The sequence below is a fragment of the Acanthochromis polyacanthus genome, chromosome 17 (genome assembly GCF_021347895.1).
Source record: "Acanthochromis polyacanthus isolate Apoly-LR-REF ecotype Palm Island chromosome 17, KAUST_Apoly_ChrSc, whole genome shotgun sequence".
Lineage (NCBI taxonomy): Eukaryota > Metazoa > Chordata > Actinopteri > Pomacentridae > Acanthochromis > Acanthochromis polyacanthus.
The window spans coordinates 28,246,571-28,265,066 of NC_067129.1; the positions used below are offsets into that span (position 1 = coordinate 28,246,571).

Below are 18,496 nucleotides of genomic sequence, written 5' to 3' on the forward strand. Positions count from 1 at the left end.
TAAACCGCTACACCTCTGCCGTTCTACTCTAACGGTCCAGTGTTATGACTGATTTTGTAGCAGAAAGAGTGTCCCCCTCCACCGATTTATTTCAGCGATGTTTTCTTGATTTCTGCAGCGCCACAGCCGGGACACCGACGGGTAACGACAGACCTTGAGTCGGGCAGCGCGTATCTTATCGATTATTTCTTATTATTGCTGAGTATTTTGTGTAAAAGTGTGTATTTTAATGCCACTAAGTAGCAAGCCGCACAGCTAGCTAGAAAGTTTGGAACCGTTGGAAGCGGTGGGCATGCGCATGTAATGACTTCATTAAGATTCGGTTAACTCTAGTTAGCTTGTTTGTTGACTTGAAATGACTTTAACTTTGATTTTTCAGTGAATAATTTAAAGGCGATCTGTTTCTGCGCTCATTTAAATAACACTAAGTAATATGTATCCGTTTCATCTTCAAATCACGGGTTCTTCTTTGAGTGTAAGTCAGGTGTTCCAGATTAATTGGTGTTCTAGATTATCTGGTGACATTCGGTGAGGGAGGCGGCAATACGGATCATAGGTGACTGTACCGATGCCTGTTCAGAACACAGACGTCAATAAAATGTTCTTGTTGTCACCTTCAACATTAATCCCACATGTGGTTGTTGCTCTGTTCTGACTCAGAGCTGTGCAGTCCACCAGTAAAGTACTCGGTTTAATGAGGACTTACAACTTCACCAGCAGTGTGTTCTATGTATAGCGGGGTTAATGAGTCCATTTGAAGTCACTTGTTACATGTTTGGTTCCCATAGTGACTGGTGTGGGCGCACTCCTTCTCGGCCCTGCAGACCTGGGGTGTGCCCCCCTACATAGCGGTCTCAGTCTGCTACTGATCCCTGCAAGGGACATGGAGAAAAAAATACAGGAAGAATCCCGAGAAAGTTTAACGAGATTACGTAAAACTTTCTTGTAGCCATTTTGTGTCTCTTTGTGGTCATTTTGTGCACAAAATGACCACAATAAGACACTAAATGGCTCCAAAGCAATGGATAGTCCAGCAGAAATGTCATTTTCTAGACCCAGCTGTCTCATTGGTTGTTTCTTGTTCAGTAGGTAAGTGGTCCTGACAAGCCCCGCCCACCAAACACCTGTCTCAGAAACACCAGTGTCACCAGTTAATGTTGAACACCGGACTGAGGCTGGTGATTTCCCCAATAAACCAACAGGTGTTGAGTTTACCTGTACAGGTGAAGTTCATCTCTGCAGCAGTGAGTATCACTGATAGTTACACTCTATTTGTGTCTCTCTGTGGTTGGTTTGCCTCTACTTTTGTTTGTTTATAGCCATTTTATGCGTATTTTTGACTGTTTTGCGTGCATTTGTTGTCATTTTTAGTCTTTGTGGTTGAATTGTGTGTCTTTATTGTGTTATTTTCCTTCTATTTTTGGTTGTTTTGCAGCCATTTCGTGGTCATTTTGGTCTCTTTATGGTCGTTCTGCATCTATTTGTGGTCGTTTTTTGTCTCTTTGCAGTAATTGTGTGTGTCTTTGTGGTTGTTTTGTGTCTATTTGTGTCTTTAGGTTAGGGTGACGGTTCCACATGCCACTTTATGCTGCTGTCATTTATAGTGTAGTAATACTGTTTGTTCATTTTCATTCTTGTATATATTGTACATATTATTATTATTATTATTATTATTACTATACATATGTTTAGTGCTGCTGTGAGAGATGTTGCTGCCGTACCAGTGGAAATTTCCTCTGGCGTGGGGAGCTATAAAACATTATCTTATCTCAGATGTAGTTGTTGTTGCCTGTGACTACGATGAAGACAGGTAGCCAATCACAGAAGAGCTGAACTGAAGAGCAAATGTCCAAAAAGACTGATGTGACTTTTGCAAGATCTCACGAAACTTTCTCAGGATCTCGCAAAACTTTCTGGGGATTCTTCCTGGATAGAACGCAGGGTAGAGTTTGAGTTCGCAACCGCTACGTGCAGAAAACAAAATTTAAGGTATTTCCATTTCTGAACACGTAGAACAATAGTAAATAGAGACGAAGAGAGATGAACATGAATGTCCTCCGAATTTTTGCTAAATTGCTAAATTTCAAATTCAGTCCATTAAACACTGCTGGACTGTTTGGTAAAAATTTTGACGTTTGTAGATTTAAATAAGACAGTGTAGCTACAATGTGATCTAAATCTGTCAATACGGTATCAATATATTGATGTTATACTGCAACACTTTGGCATTCTGTTATCACATGGTTTAGTGAACTTGGTGTTCTCATCTCTTTGGATTACAGAGAGACACAAAACAACCACAGAGAGACACAAAACGACCACAAAGAGACACAAAAGAGACACAAAACGACCACAAAGAGACAAAACAACCACAAAGAGACACAAAATGACCACAAAGAGACACAAAACAACCACAGAGAGACACAAAACGACCACAAAGAGACACAAAACAGACACAAAACGACCACAAAGAGACAAAACGACCACAAAGAGACAAAACGACCACAAAGAGACACAAAACAACCACAAAGACGCAAAACGACCACAAAGAGACGCAAAACGACCACAAAGAGTCACAAAATGACCACAAAAACATAAAAAATGACCATAAAGAGACGCTGTCTGATTGGTTGTTTCTTGTTCAGTAGGTAAGTGGTCCTGACAAGCCCCGCCCACCAAACACCTGTCTCAGAAACACCGGTGTCACCAGTTAATGTTGAACACCGGACTGAGGCTGGTGATTTCCCCAATAAACCAACAGGTGTTGAGTTTACCTGTACAGGTGAAGTTCATCTCTGCAGCAGTGAGTATCACTGATAGTTACACTCTATTTGTGTCTCTCTGTGGTTGGTTTGCATGTTTTTGTTTGTTTATGGACATTTTATGCGTATTTTTGACTGTTTTGTGTGCGTTTGTTGTCATTTTTAGTCTTTGTTGTTGAATTGTGTGTCTTTATTGTGTTGTTTTCCTTCTGTTTTTGGCTTTTTTGAAGCCATTTTGTGGTCATTTTGGTCTCTTTATGGTCGTTCTGCATCTATTTGTGGTCATTTTTGTCTCTTTGCAGTAATTGTGTGTGTCTTTGTGGTGGTTTTGTGTCTATTTGTGTTTTGCATCTTTTTTACTGTCTTTAGGTTAGGGTGGCGGTTCCACATGCCACTTCATTCTTGTATATATTGTACATATCATTATGATTATTATTGGTGTTATTATTATTACTGTTTATTATTACTATACATATGTTTAGTGCTGCTGTGAGAGATGTTAATAATAATGATAAATTTAATTTATAATGCACTTTACATTAGAAAACCAAATCTCAAAGTGCTACAGATAAAAACATCAATAAAAATGCAGCACATGAAGAAAACGCTTCTAAAAACATAAAAGGCTTCAGCTGTTTTTTAAAAACTTCAATGGCGCCCTCAGGTGATGCCGTACCAGTGGAAATTTCCTCTGGGTTATAAAACATTATCTTATCTTATCTTTGTGGTCATTTTGTGTCACTTTCTGATAATTTTGTGTGTCTTTATCATCATATTTTGTCTTTGCGGTTAGTTTGTGGTCATTTTTTGTCTCTTTTCTCGTCATTTTGTGTCTTTCTGCCTCTTTACTGTCGTGTTGTGTCTCTTCATTTATTTTGTGTTATTGATGAAAGCCGATGTATTTATTTTAATCACTGCTAATTTATTGCGCTGCTGGAGATGCTGTGCTTCTCATCGTTTTTATAACAACGATAATAAACAACCTTTGAACCTCTTGAACCTCCTGAACCTTCATGGCTGTTTTGCGTCACTTTTTGGATATTATTGTTGTAGTTAGTGTTTGTTTTCCATTTATTTGTGTCATTTAACATCTCTTTGTGGCCATTTTCTGTCTTTTATGGCCATTTTGTGTCTGTTGGACTTTTTGTCTCTCTTTGTAGACATTTTGTCTCTTTTTGTGGCAATTTTGTGTCTATTTGTAGCCATTTTGTGTCTATTGTAGCCATTTTGTGTCTATTTGTGGCCATTTTGTGTCTTTTTTGACAATTTTATGTCTCTTTGTGGTCATTTTGTGTCTCTTTGTGGCCGTTTCGTTTGTCTTTGTGGCCGTTTCGTTTGTCTTTGTGGCCGTTTCGTTTGTCTTTGTGGCTGTTTTGTGCATCTTTGTGGCTGTTTTGTGTCTACTTATGGTCAGTTTCTGTGTCTTTCTGACTATTTTGTGTGCCTTTCTGGTAATTTTTAGTCTTTGTGGTTAAATTGTGTCTCACTGTGGTCATTGTACATCCCATTGTGGTTATTTTGTGTGTTTTTGCATCATTTTGTGACGTTTTGTGGTCGTTCTGCATCTATTTTTCGTTGTTTTTTTTTTCTCTTGTGCCTTTGTGGTTGTTTTACTTGTTTCTATGTGTATTTGTGATAATTTTAAGTCTTTTTTGTGTGCCTTTATTGTTGTCATTTCTTTCTCTTTATGGTTGATCTGAGTCTCTCCTGTCTGTCTCTCTGGTTTGGTAGTATAAAGATGTTACAGAGGGTGGCGGTGATCGGTGCCGGTGCTGCTGGACTCTGTGCAGCCCGTCACATCCTGTCCCGTCCAGGCTTCTGTCCTCCGGTGGTTTTTGAACTCAGCCACGAAGTCGGAGGAACCTGGTGTTACGATGAGCGGATCAGGACGAACGACAACGGACGACCGATTCACAGCAGCATGTACAGAGACCTGAGGTAGGTTCACTGCACAGAGACAGGCTGCTTAGTGTGTTTATTTGTGGTTGTTTTGTGTCTATTTGTGGTTGTTTTGTGTCTCTTTCTGGTTGTTTTGTGTAACTTTGTGGTCGTTTTGTGTAACTTTGTGGTTGTTTTGTGTAACTTTGTGGTTGTTTTGTGTCTCTTTGTGGTTGTTTTGCGTCTATGTGGTCGTTTTGTGTCTCTTTGTGGTTGTTTTGTGTCTCTCTCTGGTTTTTTTTGTGTCTCTTTCTGGTTGTTTTGTGTCTCTTTGTGGTTGTTTTGTGTCTCTGTGGTCATTTTGTGTCTCTTTGTGGTTGTTTTGTGTCTCTTTGTGGTTGTTTTGCATCTTTTTATGGTTGTTTATTGTCTGTAAAGTCTCTGAACTAGAATGTGTTCTGAGTGTTTTCCAGATAAACCCCTCTCAGTGTGTTTCAGTGTGTAGTTTGTTGTTGGATGTGTTGTGCGTCGTCTCCTCCCAGTTCAAACCCTCTGCATGGTTTCAGGACCAACCTGCCCAAAGAGGTGATGATGTTCCCAGACTTCCCCTTCGACCCTCAGCTGAGCAGCTTCATTCCCCATCAGGAGGTCCAGCGGTACCTGCAGAAGTACTGCCAGAACCACCACATCGGGCCGCACATCCGGGTCTGTCGGCCTGCTTCAACTGCAAAACAGAACAAAAAAAACACGTTTCTCTGTCATATCTTATGATGTTAGAAGTTTGAGCTTCACAACAGCTTTCATGAACAACCGCACAGAGATCACAAAAAGACGCAAAATAGCCACAAAGAAACACAAAACAACCACAGAGAGACACAAAACAACCACAGAGAGACACAAAACAACCACAGAGACACAAAACAACCACAGAGAGACACAAAACAACCACAAACAGACACAAAACAACCACAAAGAGACACAAAACAACCACAATGACCCACAAACAGACACAAAACAACCACAGAGACACAAAACAACCACAAACAGACACAAAACAACCACAATGACCCACAAACAGACACAAAACAACCACAGAGAGACAAAACAACCACAGAGAGACAAAACAACCACAGAGAGACAAAACAACCACAGAGGCACAAAACAACCACAAACAGACACAAAACAACCACAATGACACACAAATGGACCACAAACAGACACAAAACAACCACAGAGACACAAAACAACCACAAACAGACACAAAACAACCACAATGACCCACAAACAGACACAAAACAACCACAGAGACACAAAACAACCACAGAGACACAAAACAACCACAGAGACACAAAACAACCACAAACAGACACAAAACAACCACAGAGACACAAAACAACCACAGAGACACAAAACAACCACAAACAGACACAAAACAACCACAGAGACACAAAACAACCACAGAGACACAAAACAACCACAAACAGACACAAAACAACCACAAAGAGACAAAAAATGGCTACAGCAAGACACAAAATAACTGCAAAGGCCATAAAACAACCACAAGAGATGCAAAATGACCACAGAGACACAAAATGGCTACAAAAGACACAAAAAAGTACAAGGAGACTTAAAATAATGACAACGAGATGCAAGACGACCACAGAAGGACCGCAAACAGGCTTTTCCAGTTTTCTACGTACAGACAACAGAATTGTCTTTACTGATAAGATCACCTGATTCTCAAGACTGTTTTCATCTCTGTGACTCTTGTTTTTCAGTTCAGCACGGTGGTGGAGAAGGTGGAGCCTGTCGTCATGACAACAGAGGGCGAGGAGGCGACGGCGACGTGGGAAGTGACGTTTTCTGATTCGTCTGGATGTCAGAAAACGGAAACGTTTGACTCGGTGTTCGTCTGCTCAGGGTGAGATTTAACTTCACCCCGATAAAGGAAAGAGACACAAAGTGACTGCAAAGAGACATCGAATGACCATAAAGACCTGTAAAAATACTACAAAAGACATGAAATTACGACAAAAAGACAGAAAACAACCACAAAGTGACAAAAAAATTTTCCAAAGACACAAAATGACCACAAATTGACATAGAATTACCATAAAGACACACAAACTCAACACAAACAGACGCTGAAAACACAACGATGCCGAAAATGACAACAAAGATACCCCAAAAGAGACAGAAACTAAACAGAAATGACCTCCAGACCTGATTTGTGTTGTTCATCTGGTTAAATGTTTTTGTTTTTCAGTCACTACTCGGATCCTCACATCCCTGACATCCCAGGAATACACAACTTTCAAGGTACAGACACGCTAACAGGAAGGTTTTTATCAGAGCACAGTCTTTAGGTCCCTAAAGAGCAACAAAAACTGCTGGTTTCACGTATTTAAGGTTAGTGATGATTCTGTTGGTTGTACTTTAATGATTCACATTTAGCTTCGTTAGCATCCTGCTTTTACATGGAAACTGCCTGTGTTAGCGCCACGCTACGCTACGCTAGGCTACGCTAGTCTAAAGACGTCCCCGTCTCTGTTCTCAGGACAGGTTCTCCACAGCCACTCGTACCGGTTTCCAGAACCGTTCTCGGGTCGGTCGGTGGTGGTTCTGGGAGCCAAAGCTTCGGGTCTGGACATCTCCATGGAGCTGGCTGAAGCTGGTGCTCAGGTAACCATGGAAACGTCCTGAAACCAAAGACAAAGGAAGAAGCTCAGAGCTGTGATCAGAACCTTCTGACTCTTTAGCTCCGCTCAGGACTGGTTTGGTTTTAACTGAGACGTTGGCAGGAGTTTGAAAGAGACAAATCATGACCACAGAAGAAGTTTTCATCTGTAATTTACATTTAATACTGATTTATTTCTGATTTAAATCCAGTGAACATGGAGAGATTTACAGTTAAATGTTGTTGAAGAGCAAATTATTACAGAAGTAGATGAAGTTTAATGTCAGACTGCTGACAAAATGTTTTCCTCCTCCAGGTAACTCTGAGTCATCGTCATCCTCCCCTCTCCTTCCCTCTACCTGCTGGGATCCAGGAGTCCACTTCTATCGTGGCGGTCGAAGACGACGGCAGAATTCGCTTCCAGGTTGTCCTTGTTTTGTCTCTTTGTTGTTGTTTTTTGTGTCTCTGTGTGGTTGTGTCCAGATGTTCTGTGAACTTTATTAGTTCTTCACAGCGACAGCAGCTGTTAAATGTTTAAATCAGGTGTGACGCCATGGTAACCTGAAACTTGGCTGTGATTGGTTGCAGGATGGCTCGGTGGGCGGGGCTGATGTCCTGATCTTCTGCACCGGGTATAACTACAGGTTTGGGTTCCTGGACGGAGCCCAGCTGGGCGTGGAGATCCATGACGAGGTGCTGTGGGGTTTGTACCGCTTCATGATGCCTCCTGCCTTCCCCTCGCTGTTCTTCATCGGAATGTGCAAACTCATCCTCCCTTTCCCCAACTTCAACTGCCAGGTGAGGGGGTTGTGTCTCTTTGTGGTTGTTTTGTGTACGTTTGTGTTTTTTATGTGTGTCGTTGTAGTCATTCTCATTCCTAACATTCATTCCAATGTTTCTCCATGGGATCCGCCCCCTGCTGGTGCCTCAGAAGCATTTATCTCGTTACACCAATCCTGATTGGCTGGTGATCATTTGGAGCCACCTCCCCTTCAGTAGCCTGGTCTACCATGCAGCATCACTCAAACACCTCTTCTCACTTCATGTAGCATTTCTCAACTTTATAAGTGCTAGCTAGCTGAACTGTTCATAGACTGGAGCTAACTTGGTTGTTGCTCTGTTGCTGAACGCAAGCTACCAAACCTGCAACCCTCCAGCCTGGAGAGTCGACCACCTACCACACCAAGGTATGGCTTCTGACAGTTTATCACACCCGCTAACACCGTTTCGGTTAATTAGCACACCAGCTAATTCACAGCGTCACTTGTTCAGAAATCCAGCTAATCAGGATGGACATACGTGCTCCTCTCACAGAGGAGATGGACACTCCGGGGCTCGGCTCTGTGCCTGTGGCAATAAAATATCGAGCTGCGACTCACACCAGTCTGCTCGTTTTGCCTCGGGCTGCAACTCGCCCAACAGGCTATCGAAGCCCCCGGTTCATGCGGGCACTGCTCCCACTTCACCATGAAGAGTCTCCAAAGACACCTAGCACACCAAGCTAGCTTGTCTGGCCAGGACCCCTACTGGTCCACAGATGACACAGCAGTCACCAACGAGGTTCTGTCCCAGAAAGTGGTCACTGCAGATGTGAGCGTGTCCGGCTGGGGTGGTCTATGTGAGGGCCGATGTTTGAGAGGTGTGTGGAGCAAAGATCTCCAGCGCTCTCACATAAACTCTCTGGAGCTCTTAGCGGTGTTTCTCAGTCGCTTTCTCCCGTTTCTCAGTGGACGTCATGTTCTGGTGAGAACGGACAATAAGACGACGGTGGAATATATGGATCGTCAGGAGGGTCTGCGCTCCCTTCAGTTCCACATGCTGACATGCAGACTGATTCTGTGGAGCACCAACGTCTCCTGTCTCTGAGGGTGGACCTGCTGTCCAGGTGTGCATCGCTCTGCGGGGAATGGACGCTACATCCACCCATCACAGAGCAGGTGTGGACCCGCTTCAGCAGAGCCACGGTGGATCTATGAGAGAAAATGCAGTGTCCACTGTTTTTCTCTATCTATGATCCAGGTGCATCGCTTGGCGTGGACGCACTCGTGCACGTCTGGCCGCCGGTCCTCCTGTACTCTTCCCCTCGTTGGCTCTGAAACCTCCAACTGTGGACAGTCAGAGAACATCGCCACACACTAACTCTGATAGCTCCACACTGGCTGGTGGAGATCTATCAGCTGCTGTCAGGACAGCAGATTCCTCTGCACAGAGATACACACGTGGACAAAATTGTTGGTACCCCTCAGTTAAAGAAGGAAAAACCCACAATTCTCACTGAAATCACTTGAAACTCACAAAAGTAACAATAAATAAAAATTTATTGAAAATTAAATAATCAAAATCAGCCATCACTTTTGAATTGTTGATTAACATAATTATTTAAAAAAACAAACTAATGAAATAGGCCTGGACAAAAATGATGGTACCCATAACTTAATATTTTGTTGCACAACCTTTTGAGGCAATCACTGCAATTAAACGATTTCTGTATTTGTCAATGAGCGTTCTGCAGCTGTCAACAGGTATTTTGGCCCACTCCTCATGAGCAAACAGCTCCAGCTGTCTCAGGTTTGATGGGTGTCTTCTCCAAATGGCATGTTTCAGCTCCTTCCACATATGTTCAATGGGATTCAGATCTGGGCTCATAGAAGGCCACTTTAGAATAGTCCAACGCTTTTCTCTCAGCCATTCTTGGGTGTTTTTGGCTGTGTGTTTTGGATCGTTGTCCTGTTGGAAGACCCATGACCTGCGACTGAGACCAAGCTTTCTGACACCAGGCAGCACATTTCTCTCCAGAATGCCTTGATAGTCTTCAGATTTCATCGTACCTTGCACACTTTCAAGACACCCTGTGCCAGATGCAGCAAAGCAGCCCCAAAACATTACTGAGCCTCCTCCATGTTTCACCGTAGGGACAGTGTTCTTTTCTTCGTATGCTTGGTTTTTCAGTCTATGAACATAGAGTTGATGTGCCTTACCAAAAAGCTCCAGTTTGGTCTCATCTGTCCAAAGGACATTCTCCCAGAAGCTTTGTGGCTTGTCAACATGCATTTTTGCAAATTCCAGTCTGGCTTTTTTATGAGTTTTTTTCAGCAGTGGTGTCCTCCTTGGTCGTCTCCCATGAAGTCCACTTTGGCTCAAACAACGACGAATGGTGCGATCTGACACTGATGTACCTTGGCCTTGGAGTTCACCTTTAATTTCTTTGGAGGTTGCTCTGGGCTCTTTGGATACAATTCCAACGATCCGTCTCTTCAATTTGTCATCAATTTTCCTCTTGCGGCCACGTCCAGGGAGGTTGGCTACTGTCCCGTGGGTCTTGAACTTCTGAATAATATGAGCCACTGTTGTCACAGGAACTTCAAGCTGTTTAGAGATGGTCTTATAGCCTTTACCTTTAAGATGTTTGTCTATCATTTTTTTTCGGATGTCCTGGGACAATTCTCTCCTTCGCTTTCTGTTGTCCATGTTCAGTGTGGTACACACCTTTTCACCAAACAGCAGGGTGACTACTTGTCTCCCTTTAAATAGGCAGACTGACTGATTATGAGTTTGGAAACACCTGTGATGTCAATTAAATGACACACCTGAGTTAATCATGTCACTCTGGTCAAATAGTTTTCAATCTTTTATAGAGGTACCATCATTTTTGTCCAGGCCTGTTTCATTAGTTTGTTTTTTTAAATAATTATGTTAATCAACAATTCAAAAGTAATGGCTGTTTTTGATTATTTAATTTTCAATAAATTTTTATTTATTGTTACTTTTGTGAGTTTCAAGTGATTTCAGTGAGAATTGCGGGTTTTTCCTTCTTTAACTGAGGGGTACCAACAATTTTGTCCACGTGTGTATGTTTCCTAGGCAGCGTCAGCAGTATCCATCACACCCAGAGAGCCTGGCTCTGTGGGCCTGGTCTGAGAGGTGTAAGTTAAACACCACAGGGCTCCTCACAGTGTGATTAACAGTGTTCAGAGCTCACCAGCTGTCTTTGTGACTGTAAGTGGACGGAGTTTGAGGAGTTGTGTCAGAGGAGAGGACACGTCTCCTTTCAGTGCACTGTTGGTGTGATTTTTGTCTTGATAGACAAAAAGTCTTCTCCACCAATAAGGTGTACCTGGCTGCTATTCCAGCATGCCATGTGGGATCTGAAGGAAAGACGACCAGCCAGCATCCTTTGGTCTGCAGTTTCATGAAAGGGGCACCAGGCTGCTTGTTGCCCCCCCCATGGGACTTGGCAGTGGTTCTGAATGGGCTCTCTGGGGCTCCATTTGAACCTCTGGAGGAGGTTAGCTAGAAGCAGCTGTCTGTGAGGACAGGACTGCTGCTGGTGTTGACCTCTGCCAACCATGTCAGTGACATTCATGCCCCTCATTCCACTCCTCGTGCCCTCAGTTTGCCCCTGGGCATGTCGGGGTGTCACTGAAGCCCCACCTTGCTTTCCTGCCCGAGGTGTTTGGCTCATGCTCTCCTATTGTTCTTACAGCATTTTCTCCACCGGCTTTTTCTTCTCCTGAAGAGCAGTGGTTGCACATACTAGACAGGGCTCCACACTAACTTTGTTTCCTAGGACCACAGTGGCCCCTAACTTCAAATTTTAGGAGCGCAACCAGAAAATTTAGGGGCGCACACAAAATCAACTTGCAAAGTAAATATTCACATTTCCTCTCATTTTCACTGTATTACTGATAAATACTTGCACATTAAATGCAGAAACTATGTTTTCAATTAACATTTTATTGTGCAGCAGTTATGCATTGGCACGTTATGTATTTATACCAAATCACGTGTAAATTACTCTTATAAAGGTCTGTTGATCAGTTCATCAGTTCTGGCAAGCCTTTGTTTTGCTCGTGTTAAAACAACCGTTCCCTTCAGGCTTTTATTTTGAAGGCATATTTTTAATGCTACGGGCTTTTATTTTGTAACCATTTCAGCGACACAGGAAGTGGTTCTCTAAGAAGAGGTTTCTTGAAATGACAAAGACGCTGCAGAAAAGTCCGAAAATTCACGTAAAGACGAAAGAAAACGGTTCCACTGTTGCTGTCTAGCAAAGGATGTGTCTGAACTTAGAAGCAGCTGGAATGGAGACGAGAAAGGGGTGAAGGACAGGAAGGTGAATTTGTGTTCAAAATAAGGCTGAACGTAAATGAAGGCTTTGTGAAACATCAGGAGCTTCACCGTCATTCATCCCCCACTCTCACACACATTGGCCCGCCTTCTTCTTCTTTGGTGTTCGTCTCCTTTCTTCTTCTTTGGTGTTAATGTCAGTTAAACCAGCTGTTTTGCACATTACTATGTACTGGGCTGACGTGTGGAGCAGAAGTTTGTCGACAACAAAAAATACTCAATAGTAATTTTTTCAAAAAAATCAGTAAAATTTGCTGGTTGCACATGCGCGAGTAGATGAAAAATTACTCGCACTGTCTCAAATTATAGTGGCAAAATGTGACCATTCAGTGGCAGTCTGGAGCCCTGAAATGTGTCCGGTCTGTGCCTTGTGGATTTGTATGGACAGGACAAAGGGTTTTGGAAAAGTGGTCAGCTCCTTGTGTCCTGAGCTATCTCCTACAGGGGCAGGCCATCACAAAGCAGAGGCTCTCATACTGGATTGTGGGAATAATTGCCCCGCTGACACGTCTCGGGGCCTGTAGGTTCATCCTACATGTGACCTGGCTGCATCCTGGGCCTTTATAAAGGGGTCTCAGTTCAGCAGCAAGCTGGTCTTCATCTCTCACTTTTGTCCACTTTTCTCAGCTGGACGTCTCTGAGCCTCATGCAGGACGGAGTGCTGGACCTCAGAGCAGAGGGCTTTTCCCTTAAAAAGGGAAGCGAGTAGCCTAGCCGCGCTAGACAACCCACGGCGACGAATTTAATTCTCTGCCAGGATGGGTCTAGTTACCCTCCATAAGGCTCGAGGCTGGATTCTCCTAAAACTGGCCGGACGAATCACCGTGAAGTGTAGAGTCAGAAGCCGGGCGTAACTAAGTGATGACAGAGGCGCGACGATTCTGACAGAAACAACCGGCGCACAATAAACAGTTACCTTTCGACTCGGCTTTGGCCACAGCCCTTAAAGATTTGAAGCTAAAATTCAACTTGAAAGATAAACAAAGGACGGCACTGAAGTGTTTCATTGAGAAGAAAGACGTATTTGGACTTATGCCGACGGGATATGGCAAATCCTTAATATACCAGTTGGCTCCGCTGGTTGGGAAGCTAATGAGACTTAGCCACAATCCGCCGGTGCTCTAGGAACTACATCAGCCTATTCATTGCACTGATTGGTCGTATACCTACCCAACTGCTGCAGAGTGATTTGATAGACAACCTTTTAGCCCGCCTCCCTCCCTGTCGAGCTTCCCTAGACCCTTGTGCCGTCAGAAACATGGGTGTAGCATGGCTAGGCTAGGAAGCGAGGGCAAATGTTGTAGAACACACAGCACGGCGTTCATCCACTCACTCGTCTGTGTTAAGCGAGGGAAAAAGTGCATGCTCACAACCTGCTGGAGCCCCAAGGCATTACTAGTGGATCGATGCACATTTCAACTCTATCAATGCTTACCTTGATCACAAGCGGCCATTTTTGAAGGCATTACTAGTGGATCGGCGCTAAATTGTCCCATACATAAATCAGTCTGTATCACTGTTTACAACTACTACAAGTGCTGGTGGTTGGTTTGACAAAAGCATGTCTGGCAATACGGGAGTTTCCACAGTGAGACATCGAAACCAATGCTGAGAATGAGAACCGGGGCTACGCAAGTAACCTGTAATGTTGTGCGTCTTTGTGGTTGTTTTGTGTCTCTGTAGTTGTTTTGTGTCCCTGTGGTTCTTTTGTGTCTCTTTGTGGTTGTTTTGTGTCTCTTTGTGGTTGTTTTGTGTCTCTGTGGTTGTTTTGTGTCTCTGTGGTTGTTTTGTGTCTCTTTGTGGTTGTTTTGTGTCTCTTTGTGGTTGTTTTGCATCTCTTTGTTGTTGTTTTGTGTCTCTGTGGTTGTTTTGTGTCTCTGTGGTTGTTTTGCGTCTCTTTGTGGTTGTTTTGCGTCTCTTTGTTGTTGTTTTGTGTCTTTGTGGTTGTTTTGTGTCTCTCTGTGGTTGTTTTGTGTCTCTGTGGTTGTTTTGTGTCTCTTTGTGGTTGTTTTGTGTCTCTGTGGTTGTTTTGTGTCTCTTTGTGGTTGTTTTGTGTCTTTGTGGTTGTTTTGTGTCTATCTGTTGTTTTGTGTCTCTGTGGTTGTTTTGTGTCTCTTTGTGGTTGTTTTGTGTCTCTTTGTGGTTGTTTTGTGTCTCTTTGTGGTTGTTTTGTGTCTCTTTGTGGTTGTTTTGTGTCTCTTTGTGGTTGTTTTGTGTCTCTTTGTGGTTGTTTTGTGTCTCTGTGGTTGTTTTGTGTCTCTGTGGTTGTTTTGTGTCTTTGTGGTTGTTTTGTGTCTATCTGTTGTTTTGTGTCTCTGTGGTTGTTTTGTGTCTCTTTGTTGTTGTTTTGTGTCTCTTTGTGGTTGTTTTGTGTCTCTGTGGTTGTTTTGTGTCTCTGTGGTTGTTTTGTGTCTCTTTGTGGTTGTTTTGTGTCTCTTTGTGGTTGTTTTGTGTCTTTGTGGTTGTTTTGTGTCTATCTGTTGTTTTGTGTCTCTGTGGTTGTTTTGTGTCTCTTTGTTGTTGTTTTGTGTCTCTTTGTGGTTGTTTTGTGTCTCTCTGTGGTTGTTTTGTGTCTCTGTGGTTGTTTTGTGTCTCTTTGTGGTTGTTTTGTGTCTCTTTGTGGTTGTTTTGTGTCTCTCTGTTGTTTTGTGTCTCTGTGGTTGTTTTGTGTCTCTTTGTGGTTGTTTTGTGTCTCTTTGTGGTTGTTTTGTGTCTCTGTGGTTGTTTTGTGTCTCTTTGTGGTTGTTTTGTGTCTCTCTGTGGTTGTTTTGTGTCTCTTTGTGGTTGTTTTGTGTCTATCTGTTGTTTTGTGTCTCTGTGGTTGTTTTGTGTCTCTTTGTGGTTGTTTTGTGTCTCTCTGTGGTTGTTTTGTGTCTCTCTGTGGTTGTTTTGTGTCTCTCTGTGGTTGTTTTGTGTCTCTCTGTGGTTGTTTTGTGTCTCTTTGTTGTTGTTTTGTGTCTCTTTGTGGTTGTTTTGTGTCTTTGTGGTTGTCTTTTGTCTTTTTGTGGTTGTTTTGTGTCTCTTCGTGGTTGTTTTGTGTCTCTTTGTTGTTGTTTTGTGCGTCTCTCCTCCACCTGCAGCCTCCATGTTTCTCAGGTGTTGAGATGTTCGGTTCTTTCAGCTCCTTTCCTCTCTGCAGGTCCAGTTTGCTCTCTCCGTGTTGGACGGTTCTGTTGTTCTTCCTCCTCGGGCTCAGATGGAGGAGGAGGCTCGGCTGGCGCTGCAGCAGAAGGAGCAGCGAGGAGTGGAGCGGCGCCACCTGCTGGTGCTACAGCAGGACCAGTGGGAGTACTGCCGGGTCCTGGCTCGGTCCGCAGGCTTCCCTCCGATTCCTCCGGTGACCCGCAGCCTCTACGAGGAGGTCTGGAGGCGGAGAAGGATTCACCCCAAGAACTACCGAAGGACCAACTACCGGCTGGTCAGTGACAGCGAGTGGCAGGTGGTGGACTGAAGGACGGAACACCTGGAGAAGAACTCGGAGAGTCCTTCCAGAACCAGAGGACCTTTTACATGTAATTTAGATAATCCATGTAGAAAACACTAAAACATGCAGTAGTTGTGTAAATGTACTCATCCTGAGATCAAATCTAAAAAAAAAAAACTAGGAGAAAAGAATGTTAGAAAGTGTTTTAAAATACCAAATAAGTCCGGAGTTCCCCTAAAATCACATTTTTCTCTCGTCCTCCTGATGACCAAACTGAATGTCTAATAAAACTGTTTAAATGAAATTTAAATCTTTTTTTGGTTTCATTGATGTCTCTTGTAATTGTGGGAACATTTTTTTTTAAATAAAAATATTTTAAATAATTATTATTATACATGGAACATTTCCCACAACAACCCTGTCGATTAAGTTTCTGTTTTTTGTGTCTGACCTTGTCTGGTCAGATTCTACTGATGCTTTTGTTGTTTTCAATCATTTTGTGTCTCTGTGGTTGTTTTGCGTCTCTTTGTGGTTGTTTTGTGTCTCTGTGGTTGTTTTGTGTCTCTTTGTGGTTGTTTTGTGTCTCTGTGGTTGTTTTGTGTCTCTGTGGTTGTTCTGTGTCTCTCTGTGGTTGTTTTGTGTCTCTTTGTGGTTGTTTTGTGTCTCTGTGGTTGTTTTGTGTCTCTCTGTGGTTGTTTTGTGTCTCTGTGGTTGTTTTGTGTCTCTGTGGTTGTTCTGTGTCTCTCTGTGGTTGTTTTGTGTCTCTCTGTGGTGGTTTTGTGTCTCTTTGTGGTTGTTTTGTGTCTCTCTGTGGTTGTTTTGTGTCTCTGTGGTTGTTCTGTGTCTCTCTGTGGTTGTTTTGTGTCTCTGTGGTTGTTTTGTGTCTCTCTGTGGTGGTTTTGTGTCTCTGTGGTTGTTTTGTGTCTCTCTGTGGTTGTTTTGTGTCTCTTTGTGGTTGTTTTGTGTCTCTGTGGTTGTTTTGTGTCTCTGTGGTTGTTCTGTGTCTCTCTGTGGTTGTTTTGTGTCTCTCTGTGGTTGTTTTGTGTCTCTCTGTGGTGGTTTTGTGTCTCTGTGGTTGTTTTGTGTCTCTCTGTGGTTGTTCTGTGTCTCTCTGTGGTTGTTTTGTGTCTCTGTGGTTGTTTTGTGTCTCTCTGTGGTTGTTTTGTGTCTCTCTGTGGTTGTTTTGTGTCTCTGTGGTTGTTCTGTGTCTCTCTGTGGTTGTTTTGTGTCTCTCTGTGGTGGTTTTGTGTCTCTTTGTGGTTGTTTTGTGTCTCTCTGTGGTTGTTTTGTGTCTCTCTGTGGTTGTTTTGTGTCTCTCTGTGGTGGTTTTGTGTCTCTGTGGTTGTTTTGTGTCTCTCTGTGGTTGTTCTGTGTCTCTCTGTGGTGGTTTTGTGTCTCTTTGTGGTTGTTTTGTGTCTCTCTGTGGTTGTTTTGTGTCTCTCTGTGGTTGTTCTGTGTCTCTGTGGTTGTTTTGTGTCTCTGTGGTTGTTTTGTGTCTCTGTGGTTGTTTTGTGTCTCTCTGTGGTTGTTCTGTGTCTCTCTGTGGTTGTTTTGTGTCTCTCTGTGGTTGTTTTGTGTCTCTTTGTGGTTGTTTTGTGTCTCTGTGGTTGTTTTGTGTCTCTTTGTGGTTGTTTTGTGTCTCTGTGGTTGTTCTGTGTCTCTGTGGTTGTTTTGTGTCTCTCTGTGGTTGTTTTGTGTCTCTGTGGTTGTTTTGTGTCTCTCTGTGGTTGTTTTGTGTCTCTTTGTGGTTGTTTTGTGTCTCTGTGGTTGTTTTGTGTCTCTGTGGTTGTTTTGTGTCTCTCTGTGGTTGTTTTGTGTCTCTTTGTGGTTGTTCTGTGTCTCTCTGTGGTTGTTCTGTGTCTCTTTGTGGTTGTTTTGTGTCTCTCTGTGGTTGTTTTGTGTCTCTTTGTGGTTGTTTTGTGTCTCTGTGGTTGTTTTGTGTCTCTTTGTGGTTGTTTTGTTCACATCTTATTAGTTCTCATTCCTCATACAGTGACTTTAGTACAACGTGTCTCCATAAAGTTCCTGTATTTGTTTGTCTGTGGATGGATCCATATTTCTACTAAAATACAGTCTTTGATCGACTATTTAGACAATTATCAGTAATCTTTGACATTTTTCTTATTTTTGACTAATCTTTTAGTAATTTTTCACGTCATTTTAGACATTTTTTAGTCAATTTGGGCAGGTTTTAAGTCAAAATGTTTCAAAATTGCGGTTTTTCAAGTGTCAGTCATTGAAAATTTATCTTCTGCTGGAGACATTCAATCATTTGATCTGTTGAAAACTTTTCTGTCTGAGTCCTCATCAGATTCTACTGATGTTAGAGCCTCTAAACTTGGTGAAATGTGGACCAAAGTCTGTATTTTAGTAGAAATATGGATCCATCCATAGATATACACTGACAGGAACTTTATGGAGACAGTAGACCAGCCTGGACTGAAACTTTTGCCCTTTTTTCTATTTTCAATTGCAGATTATTGTTAATTATTTACATTTTGGACCATTCTGAGTCATTTTGGACAAACTGTAACATGTTTTACATGAATTTCAAGTGATTTCTGACATTATGACACATTTCAGACAAATTTGAAGCCATTTTGAACAATTGTCAACAATTTGGGATAA

At 42.7% G+C, this 18,496-nt stretch overlaps 1 protein-coding gene across 12 annotated transcripts; it reads left to right on the forward strand.

Annotated features, from left to right (window-relative positions):
• Nucleotides 1-12: 12 nt before the first annotated feature.
• Nucleotides 13-16,172, forward strand: LOC110971968 (uncharacterized). Of its 12 annotated transcripts, none has more exons than XM_051938000.1 (11): nt 15-141; nt 1,087-1,244; nt 2,646-2,803; nt 4,494-4,700; nt 5,207-5,345; nt 6,419-6,561; nt 6,907-6,959; nt 7,198-7,322; nt 7,634-7,741; nt 7,906-8,115; nt 15,566-16,172. In XM_051938000.1, the coding sequence occupies exons 4-11, from the start codon at nt 4,501-4,503 to the stop codon at nt 15,893-15,895; spliced, it is 1,308 nt and encodes a 435-aa protein (XP_051793960.1). In that variant the 5' UTR covers nt 15-141; nt 1,087-1,244; nt 2,646-2,803; nt 4,494-4,500; the 3' UTR covers nt 15,896-16,172. The 12 variants fall into 12 exon arrangements, with proteins under 12 accessions (XP_051793962.1, XP_051793960.1, XP_051793971.1 ...); XM_051938011.1 differs by having other exon boundaries at nt 15,584-16,172; XM_051938004.1 differs by having other exon boundaries at nt 2,649-2,803.
• Nucleotides 16,173-18,496: the final 2,324 nt, after the last annotated feature.

What these genes read in the sequence shown, in the direction of transcription:
- LOC110971968 (XM_051938002.1), top strand. Translation starts at nt 4,501, where the DNA reads ATGTTACAGAGGGTGGCGGTGATCGGTGCCGGTGCTGCTGGACTCTGT. An exon ending in AGGAATACACAACTTTCAAG is followed by an intron (nt 6,960 to 7,197) that starts GTACAGACACGC and finishes CTCTGTTCTCAG; the next exon opens with GACAGGTTCTCCACAGCCAC. An exon ending in TCCCCAACTTCAACTGCCAG is followed by an intron (nt 8,116 to 15,565) that starts GTGAGGGGGTTG and finishes CGGTTCTTTCAG; the next exon opens with CTCCTTTCCTCTCTGCAGGT.